Here is a 21,057-nt window from a genome sequence, read left to right as displayed (position 1 = left end):
GGCTGTGGGCATACAGAAACTTCCTATGGATGATTATGTTCAAATGTTTATTTACTTTCCCCAGAATAAATTGGGGGACTGGCATTGTCTGGATTGATCACAGGACAGATACTCGCAAAGCTCCATCTTGAGTTTCACGTTTATGAGCAAAAAATGGATGCAGTGGCTAAAAGAAATTTTGTGTGTGTAGATATGACACCCATCACTAACATTATAAAAATAAATGAACCTCATACCTATATCCATGAAAATTCCCACTCTGTGCAGCTGGGGACTCACCTAGAGAATAGGCAAAGCCATGGTGCTGGCAGCAAAGACCTTTCATTTTCTGGAATCTACAGTCCAGCAGCCTCGATCTGAAGAAAGTACAATGTCCCCCTGTCGATTCACAGATTCCTTACAAATGCCCACATCGACCTCCCAGTAATGGTGGCTGGACGTGAAGGGAGGGGCACCCAGGACACATAGTGCAAAGGTGAACCTTTCAGCTTGCTCCTTCCTATTCTGGCTGAAATTCCCACATGGACACTCCTCTGGTCTTCAGAAATGGTGAGAAGTTTTTGGCTGTGTCCACATCCAAGGTTATATCTACTTGAAACTTCTTCATCCTTGGGTTCATTTTTAGAATTGATTTCAGCTTGAGCTCTAGTTCCTTGATCGTGGAAACCAGCGCCCTCAGCTTGAACTTGGGCTTGACCAAGTTCTTCTGAGAGACCACACAGCAGAAGGGGCACAGTAAACCTTCCCTGTGGGGCTCCTTCTGCAGTGAATTGATGCATTGGAGGCAGCAGACGTATCCACATTTCAGTTGCACAGGTTCTTCAAGACCATTTGGACAGGCAGGACATCTAATTATTTCTTCAAAGTGTTCAGCCATGGCAAATATCTCTTCTTCCCAAGCTTCTCCCTCTGCCTCCCTGTCTGCAGTGGCTTCTACAGACAGCTCAGATCGAGGAATATCTATTTAAACTTTTTTAATATATAATTCAGACTTAGAGAAAAGTTGCAAAAAGAAAAAGAAAAAAAATAAAACTCTGTATACCCTTCCCCTGGTTTGCCCGAATGTTAATGGTTAATATGATAATGTCAACATTGTTGGTTCATATTTTGCATTACCATTTTGGTTGACACTTTGCCTTACCATTTTTTTCTCTCTCATCTGTGTGCATGTTGAGGGGGTTGGGTGTGAGGGTGGATGTGTGGCAGTGAGTGTTCTCTTCTTTACATATAAAATTTCCTCAGAACCACTGAAAAGTAAGTTGCAGATATGATGCTCCTTTGTCCCTAAACACTTTAGAGTATAGGACATTTTCTTATATGGTCAAAGTAGGATAATATAATACTAATGCACCAACCTTGTTTAAATTTCCCCAATTATCTGAAATACTGTTGTTCACGGTAAAAGAATATCCTGGATCCCACGTGCCATTCAATTGTCATTTTTAAAAAAATCTCTTTTAACTTGAAACAGTTTTCAGTCTTTCCTTGATTTATGACCTTCATGTTTTTGAAAAGTATGGGCCAGTTATTTTTTAGAAGGCCCCTCAACTGGTGTTTTCCAGTGTTTGCTTATGATTATATTCAAGTTATGCACTTTGGAAAGAATAACACAGAAGTGATATATTTATGTTAGGCCATTTTTGTTACTGTAAAGGTATACCTGAGTCTAGGTAATTTATTTTAAGAAGAGGTTTAATTGACTCATGGTTCTCCAGGCTGTACAGGAACCACGGTGCTGGCATTTGCTCCTGGTGAAGGCTTCAGGAGTCATGGCTCTAGGCTATGCAGAGCCACCATTTCACATGGCCAGAGCGGGAGCAAGAGAGTGAGCAGGGAGGTCACACACACTTTTCAACAACCAGATCTCACATGTACTAACTGGACAAGAACTAACATCATCAAGGGGATGGTGCTAAACCATTCATGAGGGATCTGCCCCCAATCCAATCACCTCCCAGCAGGCCCCAACTTCAACATTGGAGATTACATTTCAACATGAGATTTGGATGAAACAAACATCCTGTATCAGTATTCTTTTCATTCTTTTCATATCAAAAGGCACGTGATGTTGTTTTTCCTCTCACTGAAGGTATTAACCTTGATCACCTGGTTCAGGTGGTATCATCCAGGTTTCTCCAGTGAAAAGTGGCTCCTTTTGTTAATTAATAAGTATCTTCTGGGGAATATCTTGGAATTCATCAAAATTTTATCTGCAAATTTTAACATCCTTTGCTGACACCCGACTACATCAACTACTATGACAGTTGCCAATTTGTGGCTTTCTAATTCCATCATTCCTTCTGAATGTATTCATTGGTAGTATACTATGCATTCTCCTTCACCTAATGTATGGATGTATATATATCAGTATGGACATATGGATTATTATTTTATTTAATGGGCTATAACACATTATCATCATTTTTTTTCATGCTTGAATTTTCCCAGATTTTGCCAGGAGAAGCCCTGATAATCTGGTTCCTGTATCCGTTTGACAAGTCCCATCATCATTTGAATGTATCTTTGCTTTCTGGCACTAAAAAATATTTCAACTATGCAGCCATAAAAAAGAACAAAATCCTGTCCTCTGCAACAACATGGATGCAGCTGGAGGCTATTATCCTAAGCCAATTAATGCAGGAACAGATAAGCAAATACCACATGTTCTCACTTATAAGTGGGAGCTAAGCATTAGGCAAACATGGCCATAAAGATGGGAACAATAGACACTGGGGACTATTAGAGTGGGGAGAGAAAAAGAGGAGCCAGTGCTGAAAAACTACTCATTGGATACTATGTTCACTACCTGGTTGATGGGATCTTTCATACCCCAAACCTCAGTGTCATGCAATACACTCATATAACAAACCTGCACATGTACCCCCCAAAGTTATTTGTTAAAAAAGATATTCCAGACTCAACTTGTACTTTCTTAGTACAGTCCCAAATTCAGCCATTTCTCCAAGGAGACTTGGTTCCTTTTAAAAGAAAATGCTATTTAGAAAACAATATCTGGGCTCTAGTTGTGCTCACTGCCACTAGAATGTGCATTTTATTTTTTAAAATAAAAAAATACTGAGTTATTCATGATATTTCTGATTTGAAATCAGGATTATAATGTTTTTACTTAAATTTATTGACCTTACATATATATATTTCCTTTCCCCATGCCAAAAATTCTAGTTCTTAAAGATACCAACGTAAGTACTTCTTCTGTATATCACGCAAAGCATACACAGCAGTTTCATTATAATTATATCAGCACTATCATTAACAACATGATTACTAAAAACACTTTCAGACTGCGGTGCTGTTCTCCCTGTCCTTAGAGTACCTTCCACTAGAGACAATCAAATCACTGTTGATAATGGCTTAGAGTAATTCATCTCAGCGTGTTTATGTAAAAAATTGAAATGCAGTTGTGCTCATTTGTTTCATTTTGTTTTGGATAATAAGAAATTACTGTTTTAAGATTTAACTTTGTTTTTAAATTATATAGAATATTTAAATTGTTCCAAAGTCAAATATTCAAAATTCTAAGAGGCAAGCTTCTATCCCTATCTTCTCCTCTCTTTACCTTTCTTTATTTCTACCCCCATACCATCTCTTCTGCCATAGGCAACTTTTAAAAACAATTTGATCTGTGTGCACATGCATGTGGGTGTGTGTATTTTACAGTAGGGCAGGTTTTGCTATTGTTGTTTGGGTTTTCATAGAAGCAAACGTGGGCTGGGTGCGGTGGCTCATGCCTGTAATCCCAGCACTTTGGGAGGCTGAGTGGATCACCTGAGGTTGGGAGGTCGAGACCAGCCTGACCAACATGGAGAAATCCCATCTCTACTAAAAATACAAAATTAGCTGGGGGTGGTGGTGCATGCCTGTAATTCCAGCTACTTGGGAGGCTGAGGCAGGAGAATCGCTTGAACCCGGGAGGTAGAGGTTGCGGTGATCCAAGATCGCACCACTGCATTCCAGCCTGCGCAACAAGAATGAAACTCCATTTCTGCCCCCACCCCCCAAAAAATAGAATCAAATATGCATTTATATTTTCATTACACTTACTTAGATGAATGGTAGCATACTAAAAACACATTTCTGTCCCTTCCTTTATTCATTTAACAATATATTATCCCGGGGTCATTCCTTAATACATAGAGATATTCTTTCATTTGTATAGCTGTATAGTACTCTCTTGTGTGGATATATTGTAATTATCCAGTATTTTTATTTTAATGGACATTTTATTTTTTCTACTCTTTTGTTATTAAAATAGTATGACAAGGTACAGTCACACATATAGGTCTTTTTGTATTTTTGCCAGTGTGTCTTCAGAACAGATTCATAGAAATGGGATCATTTCATCAAAGAATAATTGCACATATAATGTACTAGATATTGCACAATTTCCCTGCATAGTGTTTGTAGCATTTTGGATTCCCACCAGCAATGTGTGAAATTGTCTGTTTCCAGTGCCTCATCAACAGAGTATCTGACAAATGGGGATTTTTGTTAATCTGACAGGTAAGTAGTAATGCTTAATTTGCATTTCTTTTGTTTTGAGTAAAGCTGAGCATCTTTTTATATAGTTAAGAAGGATTTTTTCTATAAACAATCTCCTTATATGGCTCATTTATAGTGGAATTTAGGTCTTTTATTCTCTGCTTTAAGAAGCTCCCTATAATTAGAATTATTAAGTTCTGTCTGTGATATAAACTGCAAATATTTTTCTTGGGTTATCACTTTCCATGTTTTATTTTTGAGATGAACATGGACCACAACCATGCTGAGAGAACTCTGAGCGAAGTTTACATGGTTATCTTTGTTAGTATTAGAACTTTTACCTGATAAACATCAAACATATGACCAACATAGGATATAAAGCAGTTCTACAGATATTTTCCTAGTGCCCAAAATATCATATAATGCACATGTAGGTCACATGTGAGTAGGCAAGAGATTCTAGAACACAGAAACAAGACAACAGGATCACAGCTATTACAGTATGCTCTGCTAGAACATTCTCCAATTACTGACTAAAAAAAGCAATAAAACTCAGATTTGTCTGCCTGGGGAGAAATAAACAGAAATAGAAAGTAAATAGCAAAACAAAGCTATCTGGTGAAAAGACATCCTTACTTGGAAGGAGTTAAGATTTTGCCCCTTCCATGGGTGTACTTAGTGAGGCAAGTGTCAAGCGGTCTGACAGCCCATGGCACACTGTCTATGGCTGATGTCAATGGTACACATATAGCCAGTGTGAAGCAACTTAAAATAAGCCCTACTGGAGCTTCTTAACTTTTTAGAAAGGCAAGGTTGCATAGCAATTAAGTAAATAAGTTTTGAAGGTAAATTGATGCTCAAATTTGAATTGTGCATTTTATTACGTCTCTCTTAAATTTGCTCAACTCACCAAATTCTCTGGGCTTCCATTTTCTTACATATAAAATGGAGATCATGAGAGCTTTCTCATGGGGTTGTTGTGAGTATAAGTGAGAATGTGTCTTCAAAGCACTTAGCTGTCACACTACATGCCTGATAACTACCGTCTTCATGAACTGCCTATTCAGTCTATTACATGGTGTCATATATATTTATCTTTCATGGTAAAGCAATTTTTGTGAGCATGAACATTATACTATCTTAAGTCTCTTTCTTAAGAGAAAAATAACTTCTTTTTAAGACACTGTTCTGTCTTAACTCTCTTAACTACTTAGTAAAAACAATAAACACAGAGCTCTTAAGGTAATAGAATAACAAAGAAAATGTCTTGTGGTAGGAAAACCAGCAAAAGGCCACAAAAGGCAGAACAACATAAACAGATAAACAAGTTTTTAGTAATTTCTGGCTAGTTATTTACCCAGTAATTATTTAACAAAAGCTTAGCATGGGCTATACAATAGTACCCATTGTAGACAAGAAGTTTCTAGTAATAAACATAGCAATTATTAATTGAATAATTACCCTACACTAGGCACAAAGACAGGAAATGTAATGACATAACCAGTTGCAGAGATTGAGAGTGTAGACTCTGGATTGTTAAACTGTCTAGGTTTCAGTTCTAGCTCCTCCACTTACTACGTGACAAAGAGGAGCTTATAAAATTCCAAGTGCTTCTGTTAGTCCATCTATTAAATGGTGGATAATAGCACCTGTCTCATAAATATGATATAATTGTTAAGAGCCATGGACTCTGGAGCTAATTGGCTGTGCTTTGTGCTCCACTCCTATTTTCTTTTTATGTGACTTCTGCTAAGTTTATTAACCTCTGGGTCCCAATTTCCTCACCTGTCAAATGTGGATAATACTCTCTATTTCCCAAGATATTAGTAAATACTAAATGAGATAATGCAAGCAAATAATGTAGAACACTATCTAGCATAATAAGTTCTCAATAAATGTTAACTATGTTTATTAAGATAAAATGGCATAATCTATATAAAATGCTTACCCCAAGGTTGAGAATTTAGTATGCACTAAATAGTACATTGTTATTATTGTGTGTGTATATACATATATATATATATATATAATTATTGTTACACATCTATTTAAAGTTTCAAGGGCTAGAAACAGACTCACTACCACTCAACATGTAATAAGAGCTAAAGACAGCAGTATTTCTGATGAGTTGCCTAAAAGATATACAGACTGCCTACGGCACTAAATACTCTAAAATATACCCCAGTCTAAAGCCAGAACATCAGCATCAGGGAGGACTGTACTGTACTTCGCTATTGAGACCTCCAGTGGAATTGTTCTAACTAAAGTTTACTTTTGCTTTATGACATCTGCTTAGGTCAGTAGACATTATTCTAAGAGTGCCTATGAATGTACTGATGTTATAAAGAATATATATACACACACACATATATATAGATGCACACGAATATATATACACTCACATATATATACACACACACATACACACACACACACACACACATATATATATATATATTATATATATATATATTTTTTTTTTTTGAGATGGAGTCTCACTCTGTCACCCAGACTGGAGTGCAGTGGTGTGATCTCGGCTCACTGCAACTTCCGCCTCCCACGTTCAAGGGGTTCTCCTGCCTCAGTCTCCCGAGTATCTGGGATTACAAGTGCCTGCCACTATGCCCGAAAATTTTGTATTTTTAGTAGACACAGGGTTTCACCATGTTGGCCAAGCTGGTCTCAAACACCTGACCTCAAGTGATCCACCTCCTCGGCCTCCCAAAGTGCTGGGATTATAGGCGTGAGCCACTGTGCCTAGCCTAAAAGTCTATATTTTTTAGTTATGGAAAAATCATAACATAAAATTCACCATCTTAACCATTTTTAGTGTACAGTTCAACTATGTTAAGTTTATTTACATTGTTGTGCAGCCGATCTCTGTGCAAACCAATGTTGGGTAGACATCTTTCATCTTGCAAAATGAAACTCTACACTCATTAAACAATAACTTCCCATTTCCCCCTCCCCTCAGCTCATGACAACCACTGTTACACTGTTTCTGTAATTCAGATTACTCTAAATACTTCATATAAGTAGAATCATGCAGATGATCATCTGGTAGACACCAGAGAGTCAATAAAAAAATTTCAACAAGATTTTGCTTTAGGGAGAATCTTCTTGTGGCATGTCTTAGGTAGTTTTCCCTAGAATGAGATGCTGAGAAAGTGATTTATTGAGGAGTTCTCTGAAGTGAAACCTATAAAAGAATGAGGGAACCAGGAGAAGACAAGGAAAGAAGCGCATAAACACCCAACACTCATAGCAGCTGGAGGATAGCTCACACAGACCTAGTGGAGGGAAACTGGGCAGGCACCAATTTGTCTTTTTGTAACTGGCTTATTTCAATTAGCATAAGGTCCTCGAGGTTCAGCCATGTTGTAGCATGGGACATTATTTCCTTCATTCTGAAGGCTGAACACTATTCCATTGTATATATATACTGCATTTTGTTTATCCATTCATCTGTCAGTGAACACTTGGTTGCTTTCACCTCTTGGCCATTGTGAATAATGCTGCTATGAACACGGGTGTCCAATTATTTCCTATAGATCTTACTTCTAATTCTTTTGGATATATACTTAGAAGTGTGATTGCTTCATAATATGGTATCTTAGTTCATTCCTGCTGCTATAACAAAATAACTTGAACTAGGTCTTGTATAATAACATAAATTTATTTTTTACAATTTTGGAAACTGGGAAGTCCAGATCAAGGTGCTAGCAGATTCAGTGCCTGAATCTGAAGGTAAGAGCATGCCGTTTATCTCTGAGTTGAGCCATCTTGCTGCATGCTCACATGGTGGAGAGGAAGCAGAAGAACCAAACAGGCTTCCTCAAGCCCTTTCATAAGGGCACTAATCTCAGTTATGAGGGTGGATCCCTCATGGCTTAACCGCCTCCTAAAGACCCTGCTTCTTAATACTTTTACATTGGGGATTACATATCAATATGAATTTTGGAAAGATACAAACATGCAAACCATAACAGATGGTATTTTTATTTTTAACTTTTTAAGGAACTGCTATACTATTTTCTGTTATGGCTGCACCATTTTACATTCCCACAAACAGTGCACACAGTCCCACTCTCTCCATATCCTCACCAGCACTTGCTATTTTTTCATTTTGTTTGTTGTTTGTTTTCTGATAGTGGCCATCCTAATGGGTCTCAGAGGGTATCTCATCACGTTTTTTTCCCTCTGGTGATTAGTGATATGGAGCATCTTTTCAGATGCCTGTTGGTCACTTGTATATCATCTTTGGAGAAATGTCTATTCAAACCCTTTGCCCATTTTTTAATTGAGTAATTAGTTTTTGTTGCTGAGTTATAGGAGTTATTTATATATTCTGGATATTAACTTCTTATCAGATGTGTAATTTATGAGTGTTGGGTCCTTTGATGCATACAAGTGTAATGATATTTTGAGGGTATCAATGCCTACATTATACAGCGTCTTTTTCAGCAGGAGGTTATAGTGATCCTCTGTTCTCTTCCCTTTGAAATGTTTTCCCATATACTTCTCAGAAATATTTTATATTGTGGATATTTTAGTTTAAATTACTTTCCATGATAAATTAATGTTAGTTTCAATAGTCACTAAAACCATCTGCAATTTACAGAGAAGGTAACTAAATTTCTTTTTTTTTATTTATTTATTATTTATTTATTTATTTATTATTTTTTTTTTATTATACTTTAAGTTCTAGGGTACATGTGCATGACGTTTATATCATGTATAACTCCCCAATGCAATCCCTCCCTCCTCCCCCCTCCCATGATAGGCCCCAGTGTGTGAAGTTCCCCTTCCCGAGTCCAAGTGATCTCATTGTTCAGTTCCCACCTATGAGTGAGAACATGCGGTGTTTGGTTTTCTCTTCTTGTCAGCATCTGGAAGTAACTTCCTGAAGGCCATGTAGTTAGTAAATGGCAGGTGCCAAGATTCAATCCAGCCTTTCTGTGGATTTTTTCAGAATACTAGGCTACTTCTTCAAGCAGTGAACACAAAGTGTGTCATTTGTGATGCAGTCACTGTGCTTGCTAAAGGATCCTGGCAGGTGAGCTCACTTTCTGCAGGGCTGACTAGGGAGGCTGGAACTTGAAGGAGGGATCACAGTCAGAGAAAGAAAAGGGAATGACATGAACAAAAATGTGAAAATAAACAAAAATATTACCTAGAAGTACTGTCTTCTGGCTACTTTACCCTATTTCTTGTTGAGTACAATACAGTTTGGATAGAAAAAAGAAGGAAATCAATCATAAGAGATAGATGAGAGCCACGACATGGAGACTGTTAATTCTAGTCTTAGAAATTTGGACTTGAGTCTGGCATGGTGGGTCATGCAGAAAATCCCTGCTCCCTGGGAGGCTGAGAAGAAAGGATTGCTTAAGGCCAGGAGTTTGAGACTAGCCTGAGCAACATAGGAAGACCCTGTCTCTAAAAAAATTAAAAAATCAGCCGTGCATGGTGGCACATGTTCGTAGTCCCAGCTACTCAAGAGGCTGAGGTGGGAGGGTCATTTGAGCCCAGGACATCAAGGTTGCAGTGAGCTATGATCACAGCACTGCACACCAGCCCAGGTGACAAAGTAAGGTCCTGTCTCCATTAAAAATAAAATAAATAAAAGAAAAATGGCTAAAAAAGTAATTTTTGTTTAATTTGGTAGATACCAGAGAGTCAATAAAAAAATTTCAACAAGATTTTGCTTTAGGAAGAATCTTCTTGTGGCATGTCTTAGGTAGTTTTCCCTAGAATGAGATGCTGAGAAAGTGAGTTCTTGAGTTCTCTCAAGTGAAACCTATAAAAGAATGAGGCAACCAGGAGAAGACAAGAAAAGAAGCGCATAAACACCCAACACTCAGCAACTGAAGGATAGGTCACACTGCCCTAGTGGAGGGAAACTGGGCAGGTACCAATCATGTCTACTATGTGGCATTTTGAAAGATGAATTGGAATCATGGGAGCTTGAAGAACCACATACAGATATAAAAGGTACTACGATTTGAACTTGGATAGTGGCTATGTGGGCAGAATGATGACTTCCCAGAGATGTTCATGTCCTAATACCCGAAACCTGTGAATATGTTCCATTATGAATGAATGAATATTTACATTTCTATATGTAATTAGTTATATAATTACATTTGCATAAATATGCAAAGGGACTTTGCATGATTAAAGATCTGGAGATAGAGAGATTATCTGCATTAGCCAGGTGGCCTCAACCTAACATGATTCCATAAATAGGGAGAGTTGTTCCTGGCTGAAGTTAGAGACAGAAAGATGTTGCTGGTTTTGAAGGCATAACAAGGGGGCCACACACTAGAGGAATACAGGCAGTCCTAGAGGCTGGAAAAGATGAGGAAACAGATTTCCCTTGGAATGGAAAGAAGACAGCCCTGATTGCACCTTGACTTTGTTTGGCTCAGGGAAACTCATGTTCAACTTTGAAACTACAGAGCTGTAAGATAATAAATTTGTGTTGTTTTAAGGTGTCACAGCAGTAATAGAAAGCCAATACAGTAGTCATACAAGAGAAAGAAAAAGGTTAATGACTAAGGAATTGGTAAGAGTTCCCACAACTTAAAAAAAAAAAAAAAAAAAAAAAAAAACTTAAAAAAAAGTTAACCTCTGTTTCATTTTATTTCTTTATTTTAAATAGATAGTGATTCTTATTACCTTTCTCAGAGTTCACAAAATAACATAAAAGTCCATGAAAAAATGATTTCAATGAAATTATAACTGAATTAGAAAATGATGGTTAAAAAATTCCATATTTTATAAAGGTTAAGAAAAATATATATTAGTGAATCCCCAAAATTGTTAAGAGTAAAAAGAAGAAGCTGTATTTACTACTACATTAAAGACATATGTACCAGGTGAATACTAACTGCAAACCATTCCAATTGGCTGTTTTTCAGTGGCTATCTCCCTGAGATTCATTTTCTTATTCAGGAAAATTCAGGATTGTGAGCTTCATGGTCACCAGAGGGTGCTATGGGACAGGCTCTCCCACTCCTCCAAGGGTGATTGCCAGACAGCCAAAGAATGGTCGCAATGGCTCTGGAAGCCTGTGACTCCTTTCTGTTATCTGGCATTCTACAAAAATCAGATATGAAAGTGGGGTCGATTTTTTTTTTTTTTTTTGCACTGAAATGTTTTGTTTTTTTTTTTTTGTTAGTGGAAAGTTATTTATGACAAACTTTTGGCATCTTCCTCAATAAAAATTAAAAATAATAAATGTGCAATAAAATTTAGCAGTTTCCACAAAGTCTTCAAAAAATAGGAATATTAGGTAAGTAAATGAAAATCGGCAGTGTCATACAATTTAGTTAAATGAATATTCCCTTCAGCTAGTGCTGGGAAGAGAGAGGGTGTGAGGGAGAAGGCTATGTCCTGAGGCTGACACTTAACTGAGTGTCAGGGCATCCATAATTTATCCTGTGAGGGTTATATCTGTTTCAGTTCCAAGAACAGTTAAAATTCTTTAGCTCATCAACAAAGGTGTGGACACCAAAGCCGCTGCAAGTCAGAGCTCAGAAAAAAAAAGAGAAGGACAAGAGCCAAGCACAGTAACAACCCCATACAAGCTAATTTATGATTCAGGCAGCCAAGGTTTAACAGAATATATTACAAGGAGCAAATGAACCTAGAAATGGTGATGGTTATATCTTTGTACTTAAAATGAACATAGATCATAACGGCAAGAGGAGGAATTATTACATTTCTGCGAACTGTAAGGAAACTCATGGCATAAGAAGGAGACCAGCTGGGGTGAGACAATGACAGGCACACAGAGGGGGTCTAGAAAAGCAGAACAAAGCTGGGAGGCCATGCCTACCACTTATACACTTGCCACTGAGTATGGTCAACATGGAGTTCTGCCTGGAGTCGGTACAGATGACGATGAAACTAATTCTAAAATATGATGGTTTGTTTATTAAAGGAAATAGATATTTAAGAATATATTCATAAATTATGCTTTTTTAGTGAGTCAGAAATACATTCTTCTGGTACAAAATCCAAAAGGTGTTGTATTATATTTGGAGTAGAATAATAGCTTTATGGTTTTTGCAAAAATAATACAATTATTACATAGTAACTTACTGTTTTAAAATGTCAGGATTTATATGATGTCATTTTTTGTAGAGGTTGAGCATCCCTAATTTGAAAATCTGAAATACTCCAAAAGCTGAAACTTTTTGAGCATTGACATGACGTCACAAGTAGAGCATTTTATACATTACCTCAGGTGATGAGTCACAGTGAAAACACAGTCAAGACTTTGTTTCATGCACAAAGTTACTAAGAATATTGCATAAAATTACCTCCAGGTGATGTGTATAAGATGTATATGAAACATAAATGAATTTTGCTTTAGACTTTGGTCCCAGCCCCATGATATCTCTTTATATATATATGAGTGTTCCAAAATCCAAAAAGCCACCTGAAATTCAAAACACTTCTTGCCCCAAGTATTTTGGATAAGGCGTATGCAACCTGTGCAATACTTTCTATCATACATTATGTTTATACCTAGTCTCCAAGCCAAATTTCAATATATTTTCTGTCTCAAAAGATATCTAGAGCAGTGTTCACCAAATATTGATGATGGCTATTTCTACATGCTTCTCTCTTTCCAGCTACACGTCTGATGTTAGAGATTTTTTTCAGCCAAAACAACAAATCACAACAGATTGAATGCAGAAGCAGATATGAAAATGTAGCAGTTTTTCATTAAGCCATACATTAAAGATTTTCAAAATGTAAACAATGCAACTTTCTTACTAACATCTTGTTTTAGAATATAAAAGTATTTTTCCCAAAAAGGTTATTTGTGTTAGGGTAATGGTTTAATCACTGCTATTTAAAAAAAAAACACGTAAATTTGGTATTAGTTTAAATTTTTAACGTTTAGATATCTAATATCAATATATATATTATCAACACAAGAATCTAATATTGATAGATATAATCCATGTAAATCAAGGCTCTTTGGGGTCCTCTCTAATTTTTAACAATGTAAAGGGTTTTTGAGACTAAAAAAATGAGAATATGAATAGTTATAAATCAAATCTCTCTCATAAGCAATAACTCATATAAACATGTTTAATAGGCAACTCAAAATAAACAATCTAAATGAGAACTCTTGATGTTATCCAAACCTGACAAATTTGATTTTTTCCTAGTTTTTCTAATTGTAGTAAGTGGTATCACAATTGACCTAGTTGCTCATCTCCCAAACCTAGCAGTCCATCACTGACTGGTTTGTTCCGCAATTTCCCACATCCAATCAATTAGCAAGTTCCAGTGACACAACTGTAGAAATATATTCCTAATCACACCACTTCTCACCACCATCACAACTACTACCCTACTTCAAAGCACCATCATAGTCTCTTGGCATCTTGGAAAATTAAAATAAACAAACAAAAAACTTTATTGGTAAGGTTTCCAAAGAGGAGCTATCAAAAAATATAATGTTTTCCATATCATTATCATTTAGATACAAGTGGAATAAAATAATTTACATAATATAGTGTTATGAGTTTTTATTTTGCAATATAGTGATTCAGTGATTATAGTGATTCCATTTTCTCTAACCAAATTCTAAAGGCCTTGACTCAAAAGAGTAGGTGATATATATTTAATGGAAAAGCTTTCATAAAACAACATGTATTTAACTTTCAAAGTTTTAAAATGTTAGCACCAAATAAATTATACTTGAACATTTTATATGTTTCAGAAAATTTATTTATATTGAGACAGCAGAATAAAAGGTAAGTTCTACATTTTCTTTTCACCAGATGTATAGTTCAACTTACCTTATCGAGTTCATCTGAAATTGCAATACCTGGGATTTAAAAGAGATTTATAAAAAAAAGTTTTAGAAGCAATCTTTAGTAACCTAATGTTCAAAACAAACTTTCTATTTGTAAAAGTAGTGTATTTTCTATTCTATTTTTTTCTTTTTATTAGTGCTTCAAAATAACATGGCACATCCTTTTTACCAATGAAAACAAATTAGGAATTTAAGTCAACTATAACAGCTATGAACTTCTGAAGCAATGCAAATGATGCAACAAAAACAAAGCAGTGCCATATTCCTTGCAGGATGTTAAAGGCAGAACAAACATGCAAATATGGTTGTAGAAATATCATTTTTAGGTTATGATGACAATAAAGTATAACTTAGCCTGTTACTATTTTGCTACTTGTTAAGAATTTAGACTCCCAGAATAATTAGATATTAAGGCAGAATGGTGGTCCAAGATGATTTATTCTAATGTCTTTATTTTGTGGATGAGGAAATAGACGAGAAAGTTTAAGGAATTTTCCCACAGTCCCTCAGATTGACAGCTCCTTGAGCCAATGCATAAGTGATTCCTCCTCACAAGTTTCTTCCCCACCATCCACATATTTCTCATTGCACATCAGTCTAATTTCTGTCTTTATCCTTTCTCCAAAATTATTCTAAGTCAGCAATGTAAAAAGTTTAGTCCTTAATTTCTCTGTGATGATACACTATCAATTCCTCTTTATTGAAATGCTATCCTCTCTTTTCTGTGCTCCATTGTCTCCTTCACAGGAATCCTCTTTTTTGCAGGGATAGGGGTCCTTTCCTGAAATGGCAAGGGTTCTTTGCTGAGCTGTCTTTTCTTCTCATTTGTTATACTTCTCTTGATAATCTACCCCATACCTTTGATATTTTTATTTCTCTAGGTGGCACATCTTTACTGCCAGCACAGACTTCCTTCCTGAGCTAATTGTTGAATTCTTGTGGGCATTCCATTCTCAACTTGTCAGACTAAAGACATCATCCTTCCAATTCACTCTCCATTTTATTCTTTTGAACAATGGGGCTGAACTTCAGCACTGTGGCAGGGCACTGGAGCAGCTCTCAGATTCAGGGCACAGATCAAAGGGAGGTTGTTGTCAAACCCCAGCAGGGAATGAGCCAAGAGATAAGGAAAGGTCTAAAGTTTGAAGCCCAGGAGAACTTGGAGAAAATAAGAATAGGAATTGAAGCTGAAGTTCAGCAGACTACAAAGCACAGAAAGAATGAGCTGCGTTGGAAAAGAGAACCTAAAAACAGCCTCAGGATAATGAACCTGAGTAAAAAGAGCATGTTACAGGGTTCAGATCCCCTGCCTGCCTCAGGGATAGAGGTAGAGGGTGTAAATGATATTTTATTAGTTCTTATATCATCTCCTACACCACTAACCTAATGAATCAATTATACACAAAGCCGAAAAAGTACACACAACTTCATCTCAGTAAATGGCACCATTGTAGATCCCCTTGTAGACAACACTAGAAACACAGGTACATTTGGGGCTTATTCTTCAATATTCTATAAAATTCTTTTTTTTTTTTTTGGTAGAAGTCATTGGTAACTAAGAATTTTTATGCGTCACACATTAAAAGAGAGTCTAACTACCACTTCAGGGATTTTGGGTGACCAAAGCTTAACAATTATTCAAGGACTTGCTGTATTATGAAGGTAGTGCCTTCAAACGGTTAAAGGAGAAAAAGCTTTAAGGAGGGCTAGCATTGGAGCTGGGCTGTATCACTGCTGAGTGAACCGTGATGGAGAGCTCAGATATGATGGCACCACAGTCAAGGGGAAGACGTGAGACTAAGAGATCTCAGAGGGCAATTACAAACATTTGTGAAGACCTAACATAAATCATTTGTGAAATGTTTGGGCTTAAAAAATATAGAGAATTACAAATGGTCATTTAGAATAACTCAGATTTTAAGAAAAGATAGGACATTTATGGGATACTAAATGGCTTATGTCACAGTCTATTGATTTAAAATACATTATTACAATTTATAAAAATTCAAACATGTCTTTTAAATGCTTATATTTACATGTAATATAATTCTATAAAAATGTTCTTTTCCAATGTGAATTCAAGATTAAGACTGAATATCCTAAATATAAAATTTTAAAGGGCTTAGTCTATTTTAAAAGAGAGAGCATAGATAATATGAAACAAAATTCTCTTTCTCACCCAAAGTCATAAAGCTTGGATATCTGGAATTAAATAATCCATAATTCAATTATTTGGGATTTTTAGAACTCTCTTCATCTCTTGATTTATTTATTTATTTATTTTTTATTTATATATTTTTTGGAGACAGAGTCTTGCCCTGTTTTCCAGGCTGGAGTGCAATGGTTGGATCTCAGCTCACTGCAACCCCCACCTCCCGGGTTCAAACGATTCTCTTGCCTCAGCCTCCCAAGTAGCTGGGATTACAGGGGCCTGCCACTATGCCCAGCCAGCTTTTGTAGTTTTAGTAGAGATGAGGTTTCACCACGTTGGCCAGTCTGGTCTCAAACTCCTGACTTCGTGATCCGCCCGCCTCAGCCTCCCAAAGTGCTATAATTACAGGGGTGAGTCACCACACCCAGCCCGATCTCTTGATTTAACTTCCTGCATCATGCTCTCAGGCTTGCAAAAAGAGTTTTCTCATTTAACTTTTAGAAAGCTACCAGTTGATCTTTAAGTTTCTTTTATGCCTCATATTTATAAATCCATTATTCATAAAGATAGCAGCAATATATCACTTTTCCAGAAAGAAGCAAGAACTGGCAAGTAAGTAAAAAAGCCCTGTGAATAGTCAAAATGTGTGTCACACAGAACTTGCACATTACTCATGGGCTACCTCCTCTCAATTTTAGCAAACATATGAGCTGTTTTTCAGGGCTGGAAAATTTTAGCAGTTGAAAATGGAGATGAAGAGAAACATTGCTTTGAAGATATATTTCAGTACTAAGTAATGGACCCCAGAATAAAACTCAAACTAGCTAAATGGAAAACTCAGTTTGGAGAAGGAATTTTGCCTTTAATTATGCCAACTCTTTGGTCTGACCATATTTTGTTCAAATTCTTATTATCATATTTTCTTAAAATTTACGTATTTTGATGACTTTGCCTGAGAAATTATCCAAATAAATCTTCACTCTATTATCAGTAATTCTTTCAGCTTTCTATTATCAATGTCAAGTTGCCTAGGGCATTTTTTTAATTCTTATTTCATTTTTACTCAAAGCTTAAACAGATTAAAAGCAGTTGAAAGAATTTTAATGAAATGCTTCACAGAGGCATGAAGCTCTAATGGGAACCATTTATACTGAGTAGCTAGGATATTTCTCCCAGTGTCTAGCAGAACATCCACAGCGATTCCCTGAGAAGATATTAACAACTTTTAGGCATTTTATTAACTTTTAAAAGGTATTATATTTTAAATTGAGATTCTTTTTTAGTTTATGAAGACTGGGGATCTTCAGAAAACAGTAAACATGCAAAAGAAAACGAATTGGGTTGCTAAGATACGTTGTAAAAAAGAAAAGACCAGGATTTGAGGGTGGGACTCTTAATGAAAATGGAATATATGGTCCTTGTAAAAGTCAAACTAGAGCTTAAAGGAAACACCCTATCAGGGTGATATGGTTTGGATTTGTGTCCCTGCCCAAATCTCATGTTGAATTGTAATCCCCAGTGTTAGAGGTGGGGGCTGGTGGGAGGTGACTGGATCACAGGGGTGGATTTCTCATGAACGGTTTACCACCATGTCCTTGTTGCCACTCTCACGATAGTGAGTTCTCAAATGATGTGGTCCTTTGAAAATGTATAGAAAATGTATAGCACCTTCCCTAACCTTGCTCTTGCTTTTGTTTTCGCCATTTGATTGCGAATTCCTGCTTGGCCTTGTGTCATGATCATAAGCCCCCAGAGGCCTCCCCAAAGGCAGATGCCGGTGTTATGCTTCCTGTAGAGCCTGCAAAACCGTAAGCCAATTAAACCTCCTTTCTTACAAATCACTCAGACTCAGGTATTTATTTACAGCAATGCAAGAACAGCCTAATACACAAAGTAACCGTTGCTTAGGGTAGCAATGATGTCCAACTGTAGGAGTGAGCTGCCTGGCAGAGAAGGGGAAAATTAGTTCTTTGAGAAACTGAGCTTCTCTTCTGGATAAAGAAGCAGTGGCTCCCACAGGCATGTCAGAGGTAGACATGAATCAGGTAGAATTTCCTGATTCACCGTGGAGCAAACCTATATAGATGGCCTCCATTTGTGTCATTTAGTTTATAGGCCTTTCCATTTATTCTCAACTCCAAAGAGGTCTCACTGTGCGCAGGCTAAAGCAACTCCATCTTTGATGCTAATCCGCCATGTTGACTTCTAATGAACCCAGTTCTGGGAATGCCTCTAAGATTTCCCATTTATCTATTATTCCTTGTTTAAGAGCAGGTACTTACTATAAATCCTGCCATTAGGTCAAAACAACCTTGATGCTATTGCGCTTCAGTTGTCCTACATATCCCTTCTAAATCACGTATGCCCTTTCCCTACCATATATAAGTCCTGGGTCTGGAAGATAATGGTGCAGGGACTCACCTTGTCTTGCATCCTCCCCAGACACACACATGGCTTCTGTTCATTAGTCCCTATTAAATGTTTCTTTCTAAATTCAACTTGCAGCCTCTTTCTTCGGCTTTTCAGCTTTCTCAGACTTTTGGGGGTATATTTGCATAGACCAGCACAGTACAAAACACATTAGTATCAGAAACTTATTTCAAAACACAGTTTTCATATTCTCATGTTTGAGTTGCCTTCTATAAGGGAAATAAGAGCTATCGGTTTCTTCAAGACTTCCATCTTTCTAGGCATCTGCTCAGCCACAGAGTTAGAATTAGGTTGTAGTTATAGGAAATGGAAGTAGCAACTTTTCAAAATTCTCTACACCTTAGTGTAATTCATTTCACAGAAGTAGGTTCGAAAATTCATATAGTATAAAATGGTACTATTTCTCTAAAATCTACTTCCCTATTGGAAAAAAATGCCAATTGTATTATAATGTAGAAAATTAGACTCCCCAATTCTTTCTTTTTTAAAGCCTTTTTTCAACTGTGAAATAAAATTCAAATACAAAAATAGAGCATATAGCTTGGAAATATCAGTTTTATGCTATAGCTGGCCCATACTGGCTTGTGAAAACCAACTTCCCATATTCCTTCCCAACAACTCATTCAGTAATGTCACACAGATAGCTTGAAATTAGCCACAGTGGGAATATTTACATCATGGAAATCGACAAATGCTGAAAATCAGGGCTTATTTTCAGAGTTAGCTTACTGGCATGCCACTGAGTATAAAGAGTAATGTTAAAGCAAATACCTGTATAAGTAGAACCTTTATCAGTAAATGGGTGATCAACAACCTCTGGCAATTAGTCAATCAAAACACGCTTTAAACTGGGCACAGCAGCTCAGTAATCTTAACACTTCGGGAAGTGTTAACAAAGCTGTAATCTTAACACTTCAGGAAGCTGAGGTGGGAAGATATCTTGAACTCAGGAGTTCGAAACCAGCCTGGGCAACATAGTGAGACCTTATCTCTACTTATATCTTAAAATACATTTTTTTAGAAAACACCCTTTATACAGACTGCTAATTACTTTTAAAGAGGATTCCTGCTAGAAATTGAGGAATTTTATCCTCAATTAGTGTATCAGTTTGTTTTCATATGGCTGACAAAGACATACCTGAAACTGGGAACAAAAAGAGATTTAACTGGACTTACAGTTCCAAATGACTGGGGAGGCCCCAGAATCATGATGGGAGACAAAAGGCACTTCTTAGATGGCAAAGGCAAGAGGAAATGAGAAAGAAGCAAAAAGGAAACCCCTGATAAACCTATTAGATCTCATGAGACTTATTCACTAGTATGAGAATAGCACAAGAAAATTTGGTCCCCATGATTCAATTATCTCCCCCTGGGTCCCTCCCACAACACGTGGGAATTCTGGAAGATACAATTCAAGTTGAGATTTGGGTGGGGACACAGCCAATCCATATCATTCCACCCCAGCCCCTCCAAATCTCATGTCCTCACATTTCAAAACCAATCATGCCTTCCCAACAGTCCCCCAAAATCTTAACTCATTTCAGCATTAACCCAGTCCAAAGTCTTATCTGAAACAAGGCAAGTCCCTTCTACATATGAGCCAGTAAAATCAAAAGCAAGCTAGTTACTTCCTAGATGCAATGGGGGTACAGGTATTGGGGTATAGGTATTGGTTAAATACAGTCATTCCAAAAGGGAGAGATTGGCCAAAACAAAGGGCTTACAGAGTCCATGCAAGTCTTAAATCCAGTAGGTTAGTCAAATTTTAAAGCTCCAAAATGATCTCCTTTAACTCCAGGTCTCATATCGAGTCCACGCTGATGCAAGAAGTGGGCGCACACGGTCTTAGGCAGCTCTGCCCCTGTGGCTTTGCAGGGTACGCCTCCCTCCTGGCTGCTTTCACGGACTGGCTTTGAGTGTCTGTAGCTTTTCCAGGTGCACGGTGCAAGCTTTTGGTGGATCTACAATTTTGGGGTCTGGAGGATGGTGGCCCTCTTCCCACAGCTCCACTAGGTGGTGCCCCAGTAGGGACTCAGTGTAGGGGCTCCAGCCCCACATTCCCCTTCCACACTGCCCTAGCAGAGGTTCTCCATGAGAGTCCCACCACCGAAGCAATGTTTGCCTGGGCATCCAG

At 37.2% G+C, this 21,057-nt stretch overlaps 1 protein-coding gene and 1 pseudogene across 4 annotated transcripts in view; both read right to left on the bottom strand.

The window, feature by feature from the left end:
* The window catches only part of CUNH8orf34 (chromosome unknown C8orf34 homolog), a 488,639-nt gene that overhangs the window by 324,788 nt on the left and 142,794 nt on the right, over positions 1–21,057 (bottom strand). For all 4 annotated transcript variants that reach the window (XM_033202801.1, XM_033202800.1, XM_033202799.1 and 1 more), the window contains one exon: positions 14,325–14,353. In XM_033202801.1, the coding sequence (XP_033058692.1) occupies positions 14,325–14,353 (29 nt within the window). The remainder of the gene's footprint in view (positions 1–14,324; positions 14,354–21,057) is intronic.
* On the bottom strand, positions 48–877 carry LOC117079164 (annotated as a pseudogene).

The sequence above is a fragment of the Trachypithecus francoisi genome, unplaced genomic scaffold (genome assembly GCF_009764315.1).
Source record: "Trachypithecus francoisi isolate TF-2019V2 unplaced genomic scaffold, Tfra_2.0 Lachesis_group7, whole genome shotgun sequence".
Classification (NCBI taxonomy): domain Eukaryota; kingdom Metazoa; phylum Chordata; class Mammalia; order Primates; family Cercopithecidae; genus Trachypithecus; species Trachypithecus francoisi.
This window is presented reverse-complemented; position numbering and strand designations above follow the sequence as displayed.